Raw genomic sequence first — 16,898 nt, forward strand, 5'->3', positions numbered from 1 at the left:
AATATTTAAAATTGTTATATCTTCTTGCTGGATTGTCCCCTTCATTATTTTAGTGTCCTTCTTTGTCTCTTGTTATAGTCTTTTTTTTAAAGTCTGTTTTGTCTAAGTATTGCTACTCTAGCTTTCTTTCTTTCTTTTTTAAAGATTTTATTTATTTATTTGAGAAAGAGAGAGAGAGAAGCAGACTCCCAGCTGAGCAGGACTCAATCCCCAGACCCTGGGATCATGACCTAAGCCAAAGGCAGATGCTTAACGACTGAGCCACCCAAGTGCCCCTACTCCAGCTTTCTTTTTACATCCATTTGCATGATAAATATTTCTCCATCCCCTCACTTCCAATATGCAGGTGTCTTTAGGTCTAAAATTAGTCTTTGTAGGGGCACCTGGGTGGCTCAATCATTAGGCATCTGCGTTCGGCTCAGGTCATGGTCCCAGGGTCCTGGGATTGAGCCCTGCATTGGGCTCTCTGCTCAACGGGAAGCCTGCTTCTCCCTCTCCCATTTCCCCCTGCTTGTCTTCCCTCTCTCGCTATATCGCTCTCTGTCAAATAAATAAATAAAATCTTAAAAAAAAAAAATGAGTCTTTGTAGTCTACAGATGGTCTCCCGTAGACTATAGATATAGATGGGTCTTGTTTTTTTACCCATTTTATCATCCTTTGTCTTTTGATTGGAGTGTTTAATTCATTTACATTCAAAGTAATTATTGGTAGATTAATTGCCATTTTATTACTTGTTTTGTAGTTGTTTCTGCCTTGTCTTTCTCTCTTTCATGATTTGCTGGTTTTCCTTAGTGATATATTTGGATTTCTTTCTCTTTATTCTCTGCAATTTATTGGTGGTTATCATGAGGTTTGTATATATGATGGTTGTTTAAGTTTGAACCCATTCTTTACTCCTCTCCTCCGCAAATTTTAGGTATATGGTGTCATATTTGACATCTTTTTATTTTGTGAGTTCCTTGGCTGATTTTTATTTATTTATTTATTTAAGATTTTATTTATTTGACAGATAGAGAGCACAAGTAGGCAGAGTGACAGGCAGAGGGAGAGGGAGAAGCAGGCTCTCTGCTGAGCCGGGAGCTAGACACGGGGCTCAATCCCGGGACCCCAGGATCATGACCTGAGCTGAAAGCAGCTGCTTAACTGACTGAGCCACCCAGGTGCCCCCCTTGGCTGATTTTTAACAGAAATACTCATTTTTACCACTTTTGTGTTTCCTACCTTTATATTGTCATTTTTGGTCTTTCCTTTCCACTCAGAGTCCCCTTTAATATGTCTTGCACGGCTGGTTTAGTGGTCATGAAATCCTTTAGTTTTTGTTTGTCTGGGAAACTCTTTTATCTTTCCTTCTATTCTGAAGATAGCCTCACTGGATAGAATATTCTTGGCTGCAGGTTCTTCCTATTCAGCACTTTGAATATATCATGCCACTCCTTTCTGGCTTGGAAAGCTTTTGCTGAAAAATCTGATAGACTTATGGGGTTCCTTTATATGTAACTATCTTCTTTTGTCTTACTGCTTTTAGTATTTTTTCTTTGTCACTGTATTTTGCCATTTATTTATTATTTAAAAGAGCAATCTCTACACCCAGTGTTGGGCTCTAACTCATGATCCTGAGATCAAGAGCTGCATGCTCTACCAACTGAGCTAGCCAGGTGCCCCTGTATTTTGCCATTTTAATTACAATATGTCTTGGTGTGGATCTACTTTTGTTGGTTTTGTTGGGGGTTTTCTGTGCCTCCTGGATCTGGATAGGTTTCCTCTCCCAGATCAGTGAAGTCTTCAACTATTATTTCTTCAAAAAATTCTCTGTCCCTTTTTCTCTCTCTTCTTCTTCTGGGACTCCTATAATATGTATGTTATTATGTTTGATGGAGTCACTGAGTTCCCTAAGTCTATCCTCATTTTGCATAATTTTTTTCTCCCTTTTGTTTATCTTGATTACCTTCCATTACTCTTCTAGGTCATTAATTTGTTTCTCTGCTTCTGCCAGTCTGCTGTTATTCCATCAAGCATGTTTCTCATTTTGTTTATTGAGCCCTTTATCTCTGCTATGTTATTCCTTATCTCTGTGTTAATGGTCTCACTGTCAAGTCCAGTGAGTAACCTGATGATCATTGCTTTAAATTCTCCATCAGGCACGTTACTTACATCTGTTTTGTTTGTAGCTCTCTGGCCATGGCCTTGTCCTGTTCTTTCATTTGGGTCAAATTCCTCTGTCATTTCATTTTTTTTTTTTTTAAAGATTTTATTTATTTATTTGACAGAGAGATAGCGAGAGCAGGAACACAAGCAGGGGGAGTGGGAGAGCGAGAAGCAGGCTTCCTGCCGAGCAGGGAGCCCGATGTGGGACTCAATCCCAGGACCCTGGGATCATGACCTGAGCCGAAGGCAGACGCTTAACGACTGAGCCACCCAGGCGCCCTGTCATTTCATTTTTGTCTAAGTCTCTGTGCCTGTTTCTGTATGTTAGGAGAGTCAGGTACGTCTTCTCTTCTTGAGGGTATTGCTTTTATGAAGAGGTCCTGTAATGCCCTGCAATGTAGTGTCCCCTGTTCCCCAGGGCTTGGTGCTTTTGGGAGTATCTCCAATGTGTGTACTTGCACCCTGCTGTTGTGTCCTGGCTGCTTTACCCTTCAGGCCAGTTGTCTTCAGGGGCTCTCTGCCTGTTGTAAGCAGTGTCTGGTCCCTGGCCTGAATGTGGTACCTTTCAACTAGGTGTGCTCTGGTTTGCTTGTGAAATGAGATCTGTTACTGATGCCACTGGAACCAAGGCCTTATAAAACTCCCGGGCCAGGAAACATGGTGTTGGCAAGGGTTTGGGCCAGTCTTCTGGGGTAGGGGGCCTAATGAGCTAGGACTGAGGGGAGTGTGAGTGAGAAGGGCAGTTCCACCAGAGCACTGGGGGTGGGGCTTGGTGTAAGCAAGTTAGGTAGCAAGTGCTGACACTGTGCTGATTCTCACAGGTGGCCCTGTGCTTATGCTGAAAGGTGGGAGAGAGAAATGGAGCTTGCCAGTTCCTTTATTCCCAGAGGGATCTCTCCGTGATTGCTGCCTCTCTGGGACATGTTCTGAGATGAGCAACAAGCCCCCGACCCCCAGTGTGTGCCCTTCAGATAGCTCTTTAGATAGCTGTTTCTATGCGGTATGTCCACAGGCTGTTTGCCCTGCCTTTTCTCCAAGAACAGCCCCATTGTCCTCTGAGCTCTCCCAGAGCCAAGCATGCTAACCTTTTGAACTCCAGGCTTTAAGCCCTTCTGGTTGCAAGAACTCACAAAATTTGGGCCCTCCTGCTTTCCAAGCCAATTGCTATGGGGATTGTTTTCCCCATGTGCTCCCTTGTGTGCTAGTTTGTCTCTTGCCCTTCACTGGGACTGTGGCTCCTTCCCCACCACAGCAGCCACAATCCGATTATCTCCCAAGATGTGTCTCTGCACTTCCTACCTTTTCGATGTGGCTTATTCCCTACCTTTAGTTGTAGAGTTTGTCCTGCCAGTTTTCACATCAATTTCTGGGGTACTTAGGATGATTTGATAGTTATCTAGTTGTATTTGTGGGATGAAATGAGCCTAGGGTTCTCCTATTCCACCGACATCTTCCCCTCCTGTGTATTTTGTTTTTAAATTATAGTCATCTTACTGGGTATGAAGTCGTATCCCATTTTGGTTTTGATTTACATTTTCCTAACAGCTAATGATATTAAGTATCTCTTCATGTGCTTATTGGTCATTTGTATATCTTCTTTGGGGAAATGCCCATTTAAGTCCTCTGCCCATTTTTAAAAAAATATTATTTGAGAGAGCGAGAGAGCGAGAGAGGAGCACGACTGGTGGGGAGAGGCAGAAGCAGGCTCCCTTCTCAGCAGGGAGCCCAACTTGGGGCTCAATCCCAGGACCCCGGGATCATGACCTGAGCCGAAGGTAGATGCTTAACTGACTGAGCCACCCAGGCTCCTCCTCTATCCATTTTTAAACTGGGTTGTCTTTTTGTTTTTGAGTTGCAGGAGTCCTTTACATATTCTGGATACTATACCTTTATTGTATAAATGGCTTGCAAATATTTCCTCCTATTCTTTAGGTTGTCTTTTCACTTTTTTGATAGTGTTGTTTGATTGATGCACAGAAGTTTTTAATTTTGATGAAGTCCAATTTAACTGTTTTTCTTGTGTTGCTTATTTTGGTGTCATACCTAAGAATCCACTGCCAAATTCAAGGTCATGAAGATCTACCCCTATGTTTCTGCTAAGAATTTTATAGTTTTAGCTCTTAAGTTTAGGTCTTTGATCCATTTTGAGTGAATTTTTTGTATATGGTGTGAGGTAGGGATCCAACATCATTCTTTTGCATGTGGATATCCAGTTGTTCTAGCATATCTGAATTATTCTTAATTAAATATATAGTTAAAGCATTATTTTGAAAGAAAAAGAATGATTCTGATAAAGAGGATGAAAGTGCTACTATGAGCTTGGGTGACGGCCAAGCCATCCTTGGTTTGAATTGGCACTGGCTTTGAAATCAGTGGTATCAGGAAATAATAAAACCTGAACTTCAGCAGCTAGCAAAATAGATTGGAAGGAAGTTGCAAATCAATGACAGTTCTGTTTAAAAACCCAGTGGTGTTGGGCGCCTGGGTGGCTCAGATGGTTAAGCGTCTGCCTTCAGCTCAGGTCATGATCCCAGGGTCCTGGGATCGAGTCCCGCATCGGGCTTCCCGCTCCTTGGGAGCCTGCTTCTCCCTCTGTTTCTCTCGGTCTCTCATGAATAAATAAATAAAATCTTAAAAAAAAACAAAAAACAAAAAAACCCAGTGGTGTTGTTTGCTCTTTGCTGAAAGCAAGAGGACTCTCCACAAGAGTTTCACCTTTGTGGCCGGCAGGTGGAGCTCCAACCAACGGAACCCAGGCACCTTTAATTTTTGATAAATCAGCTGTGAGACACACTACAACTAATTCAAGTAGGGTAAACTGATGATGGAGGACAAAAGATCATGAAGGGATTATTCAGTGAAGGAAATGAGCCATTTTGCAGATTCAGATACAACAACCTGATGAATTCTTTTTAAAAATGGCTCCTGAGAATTTTAGATCAAGGAACAGTATCTCTGGTTTTAAATACTGCTGAGGGTAGGGAAATGTTAGTGCTCACTGTGGTTCACATGACAATGCCTAGTTTACTAGAATGGATTAAGGGAGGGGTCCAACACAGAAGGACTATTGCCCTGCCTCTCCCTTGTTATATAAATTGTCACTGCGTCCTAAAGCTGCATCAATGCTGTGGATGCAGATACTACTGCACTGCTATCTGATGAAGAGAATGAACACCCTTATGGGATCCTCCTTACTCAGGTTATGACTGACACTGTAATAAAGGATTTCATATATGACTTTGTTGTTGGACCCCAGCAGGATATAAAAAGATAGTTTCAGATCTTTAATCTCAACTTCCTCCTATGGATAATAAAAAGATAATAATGAGTTTAGGACTTCACAGGAGAAATAAAATCCAATAAGAAAGAGGACATGTAAAAGAATAAAATCGGACCCTTGTCTTTTTGTTGTTGAGTTGTAGGAGTTCTTTATATATTCTGGATATTAGATTGTTATCAAATATAGATTTGCAAATATTTCTCTTGTTCATAAGTTATCTTTTTACTCCCTTGATAATGTCTTTTGATGCACAAAAGCTTTTAATTTTGATGAAGTTCAATTTATCTATTTTTTATTGTTGTTGTTACTACTGCTTTTGGTGTCATATCTAAGAATCCATTGCCACATCCAAGGTCATGAAGATTTACCCATATGTTTCTGCTGAGAAACACATACAAAAATTAACTAAAAAAAATGGATCAAAAGACCAAAACATAAGAGCTAAAACTATAGGGCGCCTGGGTGGCTCAGATGGTTAAGCATCTGCCTTCGGCTCGGGTCATGATCCCAGGGTCCTGGGATCGAGTTCCACATCGGGCTCCCGGCTCAGCGGGGAGCCTGCTTCTCCCTCTGACCCTCACCCCTCTCATGCTGTTTCTCTCTCGCTCGCTGTCTAAAAAATAAATAAAATCTTTAAAAAAAAAAAAAAGAGCTAAAACTATAAAACTCTTAGAGGAAAACATAGGGGAAAAGCTTCATGTGCTTGGATTTGGCAATAATTTTTTGATATGACACCAAAAGCATATAGGCAACACAAGAAAAAAACAGATAAATGTTGTATGATTCTAGTAGGCAAGTTCAAAGTAGGTTTGAGGTTACCAGGGGCTGGAGGGAGGGGAAATGGGAGTTATTGTCCAATGGTTACAGAGTTTCTATTTGGGATGATGAAAAAGTTCTGGAAATAGATAATGGTGCTGGTTGTACAACAATGTGAATGTACCTAATGCCACTGAATTGTATACCTAAAAATGGTTAAAATAGTAAGTTTTATGTTATATAAATTTTACAACAAAAAAATAGCAAATGGAAAGAAAATAAGGGAGTAACAATTCAGATCCTTAAACAATTTTTTGTTTTTTTAAGATTTTATTTATTTATTTGACAGAGAGACAGACAGCAAGAGAGGGAATACAAGCAGGGGGAGTGGGAGAGGAAGAAGCAGGCTTCCTGCTGAGCCGGGAGCCCGATGCGGGGCTCGATCCCAGGACCCTGGGATCATGACCTGAGCCGAAGGCAGACGCTTAACAACTGAGCCACCCAAATGCCCAACAAATTCAGTTTTTTATGTTTAATTAAAAATGAAATAAAAAGGCAGAAATTGAAGAGTGCCAAGTTTTGATAATTTTACAGTAAGGCAGAGAACTGGCAACTGCCTGTCTTCAAACTTCTCAGGGTATAAAAATCCCAAGGCAGATATACTCAATTTATCTGAGTTTAGAGGACTTTTAGAAAGAAAAAGATTCTAATGAGCCACTATCATCAGATGTCAAAATACAGGCTTTTAATATAAAGATAATAATGGAAAAAGAAGATTGCTATGCTTCATATCATGCCAGGTCATCTCTGGCAGGGAACTCAAGACATTTTAACAAATGTGTGAGTGAATGGCTGGATGCAGAGAAGAAACTCTTTTAGATCTACTGAATACAGGAACACTATGCAGCACTGCCTAGGACTGCAAATGAACCCCTTAGGGATGACAGAATTAATTCAAGGGAATGTGGGGATGCTACTGTGGAAAGAATAAAAATTAAAGTCTATTTAGAAGTTAGAATGTATAATAAAAAAAAGGATACTGTGATGTCTCCCTGACTGTATAACTGATATGAATATAATGTTTGAATAAAAATTCCTCTGCCTACTGGGTCATAAGAAAAAAGGAATAACTTGGATCCTCTCTTCATCTAGTACTCATTGGACGTGCAACATGGGAGCCTTTAGAATTAACCTAAGCCAATTAAATTAGTAAATCTGAAACATTATTGGATACCTAGAAGGCAATAAGAAATTACTATCCTAAATAAAGAAATGTCAGATATAAGTATATTAGTGTCCATAAACTCACTGAAATAAGCCAGTGTGGCCAATGAGGAAGACTGTTGAATCAGGTCTTAAACAGTAGACTACAAGGGGGCTCAATAAAACCATACCCTGAGGAGCCTCAGCTGCGTCCAGTACAGTCCAGACTATTCAATTCATACAAGCTAAAGGTGACTGGTATTCTCTACTATCTGGCTAATGCAGTTTTCTCATTATTAATCACCAATGAGAGCCTACAACAATTTGCATTCTTGTGGATTGGCTTACAATATACAGTATTACCTCAAAAATATTAAAACTCTTCTGAATATTGTCACAATCTGATGAGGCACGACTGAGATCTAATATAGCAGGACAATACAATATATTGATGGTATTATTTTCTTTTTATTTCCCCTTTATTTAATTTTTTAAAGTAGGCTCCATGCCAAGTGTGGAGCCCAATGTGGGGCTTGAATTCACAACCAGGAGATCAAGACCTGAGCTGAGATCAAAAGTCAGATGCTTAACCGAATGAGCCACCCAGGTGCCTGGGTATTATTATTTTCTTTTTTTTTTTAATTTTTATTTGCAAGAGAGAGAATGAAAGAGAGCACGAGAGGGAGGAGGGGGAAGCAGACTCCCTGCTGAGCAGGGAGCCTGATGCGGGACTCAATCCCGGGACTCCAGGATCATGACCTGAGCCGAAGGCAGTCGTTTAACCAACTGAGCCACCCAGGCGCCCTGGGTATTATTATTTTCATCTGAAACTGCGGATCGAGTTAAAAGCGACTTTACTAAGGTCATAAATCATATGACTGACTGGGGATGACTGATTAACCTTGCTAGAAATCCAGGGCTCCACAGAGACTATGGAATTTTGGGAGATTACATAGGTTGGAGCAATCTGTGACATATCACAAACCACTAGGAATACACTGTTATCAGTCCCTGACCCTCCGATTGAAGAGGTTCAACAACACTACTGCACATATTTGGTTTTTAGAGAAACCATACTTCACTTAGGGATGTTCTTGGCCCCAATTCATAAAGTCACAATGAAAAAGGCCTTATTTGATTAGGGGCCTTAACAAAAAAAGTCTTCTTAGACTGCAGAAGGCTATGACTTAAGCTATTATGTTAGAACCATATGATCCTAACACTGAAATGATATTAGAAAGTGTCAGCCCCTGCACTCATACCAACTGGTTTCCACCAAAAGCCATAATCACTACTCCAAGATGACCTCTGGCTTGGGTGTTAAGACATTATTAGATGTTGCTTTCCACTCTATGTCTTTTGAAAGACAGTTGCTGATTTATTTTGGGGCATTTGCTGAGATCGCCCCAATAACTAAAAGACTTACAAGAGCAAATTAGGACCTGAAATACCTATCATATCATTGCTAGTGTCAGAAGAACATTCCAGTAGGAAGAGCGATGCCCAAAAAAGTTGCATCATGAAATGGAAATGCACTATATAGAGCATGCGACCAGGGGATGGGACAGACTTGTATTTATGAGCCTTTTTTCCTTGGGTCTCTTCTTTCAACCAACTGCCCAAGGATGCCAGGTAATTGGTCTGGTTCACAGATGGCAGTTTCAGAATTGAGAGTAATTCTGTATGGAAAGGAGGTGCTCTGAGTCCAGCAGAAGGTAAAATCCTCATGGAAGAAGGTAATAACAGACTGATCCACTGAGCTGAATTATATGCTGTGTTCTTACCTGTGATAGAACTAGATACAAATAAAAGTCTTGCTATTTGGGTAAATACTGATCCCAGGCTGTTGCCAATTGCCCTGCAATTGGTCTAACAAGTTGGCCATAAATAACTGGATAGTAAAAGATCCCCACATGTGGGGCACTGTTCTTTGGAAATCTCTATGGAAATTCTGAGGGCAAATCAAAGCAGGCCATAATGATGCTTACCAAAGAAACCCAAAGCCAGGGTTTGTAGGTAACTGCAATCAATAAATTGATGGCCTAATTCGTTCTCTTGAAATGGCAATGAAGGTCCATGAAATGAATGGACATGGAGGAACTCAAGCCAGGCAGCAATGTAAAAAACAATGACATAGACCACTGGCCCCCACTGAAGCTCAAAAAAAACTGCTTTGGTTGCCAATGGTACAGTCCCATTTTTCTGTACTTATCCAATCTGTCCCCCTATTATTGGAGATGGACTAACCAGAAAATTCTACTTCAGGGGGAAAGGTGTGGGTTAAAATTAGTGTTGAAAGAAGGAAGAAAGGCCAGATTGTTGCTGAGGGGAAGGGAACCAATAAATGAATGCCACAAAAGGGAAAATCTAACATAATTTTGGTGCCTAAAGAGATGCTTAAAACAAGAGAATAATATTTTCTCTCAGCTTTGATTCAGAAGCCTGTCGGGGCAAAGGACTCTGATGGAGTGTCCTTTCCTGAAGAGCCAAAGAGAGCTGAACAATAGCTAACCTAACAAATACATTTCCCAGAGTGACGTATGTCCTCAAAATGGATGAAGAAATAAATGGGAGCTCTGTCAACAATGCAAATGTTTTTTGATTCTCATTTCACAGGATACATCTATTATAGAGGAGCTGTGCTGGGAAGCAACCTGTGGAAAATGTTTAGCGGGCTGAATCTGAAAAACATTGACTAATAATCTCAAAGAACATTATGTGCCATTAATCATGATGATGGCTTTAAAAAGGTACCAGAGGGGCACGTGGGCGGCTCAGTTGGTTATGCCTCTGCCTTTCGCTCGGGTCATGATCTCAGGGTCCTGAGATCGAGCCCCAAGTGGAGCTTCTTACTCAGCCGGGAGTCTGCTTCTCCCTCTCCCACACCCCCACCCCCATGCTCTCTCTAATAAATAAAATCTTTTTAAAAATATATAGATTTTATTTATTTATTTGACAGAGAGAGAGATAGCGAGAGCAGGAACACAAGCAGGGGGCGTGGGAGAGGGAGAAGCAGGCTTACCGCCGAGCAGGGAGCCTGATGTGTGACTCAATCCCAGGACCCTGGGATCATGACCTGAGCCGAAGGCAGACGCTTAACGACTGAGCCACTCAGGCACCCTAAATAAATAAAATCTTAAAATAAAAACGTACCAGAATATGGTGGTAGAATGTTATCTACTGCATATCCCTTTTGTCAAAATAATATTATGTGTTGGGTGCCTGGGTGGCTCAGTCGTTAAGCGTCTGCCTTCGGCTCAGGTCATGATCCCAGGGTCCTGGGATCAAGTCCCACATTGGGCTCCCTGCTCGGCAGGAAGCCTGCTTCTCGCTCTCCCACTCCCCCTGCTTGTGTTCCTGCTCTCGCTGTCTCTCTCTGTGTCAAATAAATAAATAAAATCTTTAAAAAAAATAATAATAATATTATGTGTAAAAATAGCTATTTGCCCTGTTATTGTGAGTAAATAGGCACAAGAAGGAGGAACAATTGGGACACTTGGATCACGGATAAAGGACAAGCACTAGGTATAACTCGGTGGGTCCACATTCCTGAGAATTCTGAAATCTGGTTATGGGAAGTGCTATGAAACACTCAAACCAAAGTCTATTAGGAGTGACTACTACTCATGTGATCTAAGCCTGGGGGAATTAACATTTTTGAAGTACCAAATGTATTTCCTAATTGTACAAAGGCAGTTAGTACTCAATGACATGTCTGCTGTTGGCCCATTTGAAATAAGAGAGCTTTAGTGGAATTAGGAGCTGCTTAGGAGTATTTGGTCAGGCAGATTTGTTGTTGTTGTTTTTTTTAAAGATTTATTTATTTTGAGAGAGAGAGCGCAGGAGTGCACAGGGCAGGGGGGAAGCGGCAGCAGAAGGAGAGAATCCCTCAAGCAGACTCCCCATGGAGCACAGAGCTTGATCCAACGACCCATGAGATCAGGACCCTAGCTGAAACCAAGAGTCAGATGCTCAAAGGACTGCGCCACCCAGCCATATGTTTTTTATTTATTTATTTATTAATTTAAAGATTTTATTTATTTATTTGAGAGAGAGAATGAGAGAGAGAGAGCATGAGAGGGGGAGGGTCAGAGGGAGAAGCAGACTCCCTGCCAAGCAGAGAGCCCAACGCGGGACTTGATCCCGGGACTCCAGGATCATGACCTGAGCCGAAGGCAGTCGCTTAACCAACTGAGCCACCCAGGCGCCCTGTTTTTGTTTTTTTTTAAAGATTTTATTTATTTATTTGAGAGAGTGAGCGTGAGTGGGGAGAGGGGCAGAGAGAGAGGGAGAAGCAGGCTCTCCACTGAGTAGGGAGCCCGATGCTGGGCTGGATCCCAGGACCCCGGGATCGTGACCTGAGCTGGAGGCAGAGGCTTAACCAACTGAGCCACCCGGGTGCCCTGGCATATTTGTTTTTAATGAGGAAAGACATACTGCTGAAAAAGACCTACTAAGGGGCACTGGGGTGGCTCAGTTGGTTAAGTTAAGCATCCAAGTCTTGATTTCAGCTCAGCTCATGTTATCAGGGTTGTGAGATCACGCCCTAGTACTGGACAGATAATACTGATGTTAATGATCAAATATAGAGTGCTTCCTGTAGTGGATTAATGGGTTCTGCTGCAGGTTTCTTCTTACTGGAAACCAGTATCTGTCAAACTATGTAACTTGGTTATGTTCTCAAGATGTTTTGAATCCTAAAAAAACAGAGATATGGCCTCTGATCTATATTCGTATGAGAAATAATATATTGTATTGTAATATATTGATAGATTGTAGGGGCGTCTGCCTGGCTTAGTCAGCGGAGCCTGCAGCTCTTGGTCTCAGGGTTTTGAGCTCGAGTCCCACGTTGGGTGTAGATATTACTTGAAAAGAAAAGAAAAGAAAAGGTAGATTGTGTTGGAGAGGACAAAATAATTACACCATGATGGGGCATGGTAAGCTGATGGTGGCTCAGTAACCTGAGCATTTGACTTCAGATCAGGTCGTGATCTCGGGGTCCTGGGATTGAGCCCAGCATTTGGCTCTGTTCAGCGGGGGTCTGCTTCTCCCCCTCTCTCTGTCCCCCCATCCAGCTCATGCTCTCTCTCTCAAATAAATAAAGAAAATCTTAAAAAAAAATTACATGAAGATTTTTTTTTGAAAGAGTGTGTGTGTGCATTCACACAAGAGGGGGAGAGAAGGGGCAGAGGACAGAGAGAAAACCTTAAGCGCACCTCAATCTCACGACCCTAAGATCATGACCTGAGCTGAAACGAAGTGTCAGATGCTTAACCGACTAAGCCACCCAGGTGCCCCTATACCAAAATTTTCTGATTTATACTGTAACTACAATGGTATTGCTATATATGGTATAACATAGGAGGCATAAAGAAATTAATATTGTAGATACTAATACTGAAATTAACGATCAAATATAGTGGGAGACGGAATTAAAGCTATCTCAGGACATTATCCCTATGGAGGAGAACTGGTCTGAGAAATATTTAGAGTTGATTAATGATAGATTAATAATTCAGCAGATGTATACCATAAGGAGCAGACACTTACAGATCCAAGAAGCGAAAGAACTGTATAGTTACAAAAACATGGGAAAGTATAAATGGATGTTTAGCTATCTGTTTAAATCCATACCAACCCCACACTGGATACTGTAAAATGTTTGGATTCTGCATGTACATTTTTATTTTCTTATATGATTATGAGATATTGCAAGGCAAGTAAATGATATCACACTAAGGATTACCGTTTTATTAGAAATAAGACTTGACAATGGGTTATGGGGGTGGACTGCTCTGTGTGGGTTAATTCCTGAAATTAGCTTGAGCTGTTTGGCTAAATTCCTGTATGGCACTGACTTTGGTAAAGGCATAGCATGAAACATACTCATTAAAAGTGTTGTGAGGGCAATGAACACATGAAAAGATGCTCAACATCACTAACCATTAGGAAAATGCAAATTAAAACCACAGTCAGAATCTCTTTCATACACTAGAATGGCTATTATCCAAAAACAGAAAACAAGTTGGCCTGGATATGGAAAAATTGGAACCCTTGTCCATTGCCAGTGGGAATGTAAAATGGTACAAGTCCTATGAAAAACAGTATGGTGGTTCCTCACAATATTGAACATAGAATTACCATTTGATCTACTAGTTCTACTTCTGGGTATATATCCAAAAGAAATGAAAGTAGGGGTTTGAAAAGCAGAATGTGCATAGCAGAATTATTCACAATACCTACAGACAGAAACAACCCAAATGTAGATCAAAATAAGAACAGATAAATAAAATGTAGCATATAATAAAATGGCATATTATTCAGCCTTAAAAAGAAGGGAAATTCTGATATATATACCACAGCATGGATAAATCCTGGAGACATTTTGCTTGATGAAATAAGTCAGAAATAGGGGCGCCTGGGTGGCTCAGTTGTTAAGCGTCTGCCTTTGACTCAGGTCATGATCCCAGGGTCCTGGGATCGAGCCCCGCATTGGGCTCCCTGCTCAGCGGGAAGCCTGCTTCTCCCTCTCCCGCTCCCCCTGCTTGTGTTCCCTCTCTCTCTGTCTCTCTCTCTCTCTGTCAAAAAAAAAAAAAAGAGAAGTCAGAAATAAAGTAACAAATATTGTATGACTCCACTTATATGAGGTGCCTAAAAAGTAGTCACATTATAGACTCAGAAAATAAAAATGGTGGTCAGCAGAGGCTAGAGGGAAGGAGAAATGGGAAGTTATTGTCTAACGGGTATACAGTTTCAACATGGGATCATAAAGAAGTTCTGGAGATATGTAGTAGGGGTGGTTGCACAACAGTGGGAATGTATTTAATGCCACTGAACTGTACACTTAAAAATGGCTAACGTTTAAATTTTATGTTATATATATTTCACCACAATTAATGAAAAGTGTTACAAAGAATTTTGGGGCAGTTTGTACCAGGTTCTGAATACTGATAGCAGTGAGACTAATGGTTTATATTTGGTCTCTCTGTGAGCTCTCTGAAGGGCTTTGCTGTTGTACAGCAGGAATAAGCCAATATGACCAAAACCGCAAAAATCTCTAGCTGAGATTCCATTTTGGGTCCCCTGTTTCCAACGTGTTCTGTGTGTCCATCTGTGGTTCCTTATCCACGAGAGGAAAGAGCATCCTGCCCGGCCCTTACTGAGGGAGGACAATGACAGCCTGCACCTGGCTTCTCTGAACCCTTCTGTGAGACAGCCATGGACTGTGACAGGTGTTCTTACTTTAATGCTGTTGCTGTACTATACCCCTTTCCTATAATAAATTACAGCTTTGTAAGCATTGTCATTTTGGGTCCCGAGTCTTCCTTAGCAATTAAACTGTGTTTAACTGCCACTATTGTTGTGGTTATTATTAGGAAAGGAAATACAATGAATGAATTTATGTTGCTCCGAGGAGAAACAACTAAGATCATGGGTGAAAGATACAAGAAGGCAGATTTATCTTGCCTTGTAAGGTATTGAGCAAGTCTCTAGACATGTTCACTAAACATTAAAGTAGAAGGTAGATGCTCATCTACTGTAAGATTACTGCATTGGGTACCTCAAGGTACCCACCGAACCCTAAGAACTTAGATTTTTTAATTTGGAAAAACTTTTTCAATAGGAACCATACCTGTGATGTTAGCTTCCCAGCAGTCTGCATTCGCTCAATTTCTGCAGGAGATTTGATCAGCCGGAGGCGCTGTACCAGCTGCTGGACAGCCCGAACTTTATTCTTGCTCCTGGCTTTGACCTCAGTCAGATGCTGCATGTAGTCTGAGTGAAGCTGTGCGTGAGAGGGCCTCATCCAGTCATACCAGACCATATTTGTCTCATCTTAAAATGAGCAGCAAAAAATAAATAAATAAATAAAAATTAACAAGAAATACCAACTGTTATAATGACTTGAACAAGAGTGAAAACTGTAAAACCCGTGACATATAACTCTCTCAGGACTGAAGCAACTGAAGGGTTATGTATCACTGGAAAGGCTATTCCCTGCAAATGGCAAGATATTCTGACACCGAATATACAGCTTTTCTGCCCCCAAACTTCAGGGTTCCTTATAAAGATGGTAGATGGGACTAAAGCTTTTTCTCCAGCTTTGATTTCATTATTTATTAAAGAACTCCACACCACAACTGAGCTAGAGGCACTGTTGAATAACTAAACATAAGAGGAGTGAAAAAAAATACTCAGATCTTGACCTCCTGGTTAAAAGTATTCTCTTCCTTTCCAATCTCAGTGTTAGTGAAAGGAGGTTCTTATCTCATTTAGGAGCAATTCTTCATGGCTATGGAAACACTCTAGTGGATAATGTGTGCTAACCCATCTGCCATATATTCTCATTAGACAACCACGTTCTCCTTTTAACTCTAGAGACCCAAGGAACTGGTCTCTATGTGCCTGAGATATAAGATGTGAAGGCCCATAATGAAAATGTTCCCACTTACACCATGTCTCCATTCGTCCCTTTCTTTTTTCCTGACGTGGCCTAAGAGCAGCATTCCCAACAACTGAAGTCTGAAGGTTGTACGTTTTATACAAAGTATTTGGGAAAGAAGAGGGGAAAAAATCCTACAAATTTTGATTGGTTATATATTAGTGATACAACCTCCTAAATATTTTCATTTTAAAATAAAAATGGTTTTAAGTATATTATATGTCAAACGCTAATCTTATTTTTAATAGAAATTTAATTGTACTTTTAAAACAGTAAAACCACTTCTACTACCTGTTCTTAGGGTATGAAATCATAGCCCAACTTTTTTTGGTTTTTAAACTTTTAAATAAGTATGATTTCACGAATCTTTTCCTTTGCCTACTACTTTTATCTAGTAAACTACTAACATTAAGAATGGTGAATGAAAAGTACTTTTGAGAAATACATTTGGTGTAAGGCTTTATTTAACAGTACTAGGTTGATGAAATTTACACTGTTGAATAGGACAGCTAGCGACTAATTAAAAAAATAAAAAAGCTAAAAAAAAAAATTCTGACTTTGTGAAGATATAAAAAAGTTCCACTAATTTAGCTAAGTAATTACCTCTGTAATATAGAGAATACTTGCATAAAGCAATGAAAACAATTCAAACATATTAGAACTTGCATATTCAAATGAGTATTTTCTTTCAAAGGAGTCTTTGCAGGAAACAAGTCCAATAAATTCCATGATCACTGGAAACAATTTTGGAATTTTTTTTAGAAACTGACTTCAGAGATGATTTATAAACCATACAAGAAAATCAGACTATAATTTTACAACCATACATATTTTGTCTAAAATTAGTACTTTCCAACTTGATCAGCTATCTTATTTACCAAATTTGGCTCTAAGCGACTTTTGGACACTTCAAAAAATAAAATGCTTCCCAGAGCTGTAGATTTACAAGAATCACTAAAGATAGTTTATAATGTAGTGTAGGTTCTGAAAAGTTCCAGAAAAGGAATCCTAAAACATTATGAGTGATTATAATTTTACCAGAATAAACGTAGAGAAAAACGACCTTTTTG

The 16,898-nt window shown here is 40.3% G+C and overlaps 1 protein-coding gene across 4 annotated transcripts in view; it reads right to left on the minus strand.

Moving 5' to 3' along the window:
- Positions 1 to 16,898, minus strand: part of XPNPEP3 (X-prolyl aminopeptidase 3) — a 77,386-nt gene that overhangs the window by 29,779 nt on the left and 30,709 nt on the right. For all 4 annotated transcript variants that reach the window (XM_045872465.3, XM_064590568.1, XM_064590569.1 and 1 more), the window contains one exon: positions 15,019 to 15,221. In XM_045872465.3, the coding sequence (XP_045728421.1) occupies positions 15,019 to 15,221 (203 nt within the window). The remainder of the gene's footprint in view (positions 1 to 15,018; positions 15,222 to 16,898) is intronic.

Source organism: Mirounga angustirostris, unplaced genomic scaffold (assembly GCF_029215605.1).
Source record: "Mirounga angustirostris isolate CCGP_5_RB_7025 unplaced genomic scaffold, mMirAng1.0.hap1 SCAF_5, whole genome shotgun sequence".
NCBI classification, from domain to species: Eukaryota; Metazoa; Chordata; class Mammalia; order Carnivora; family Phocidae; genus Mirounga; species Mirounga angustirostris.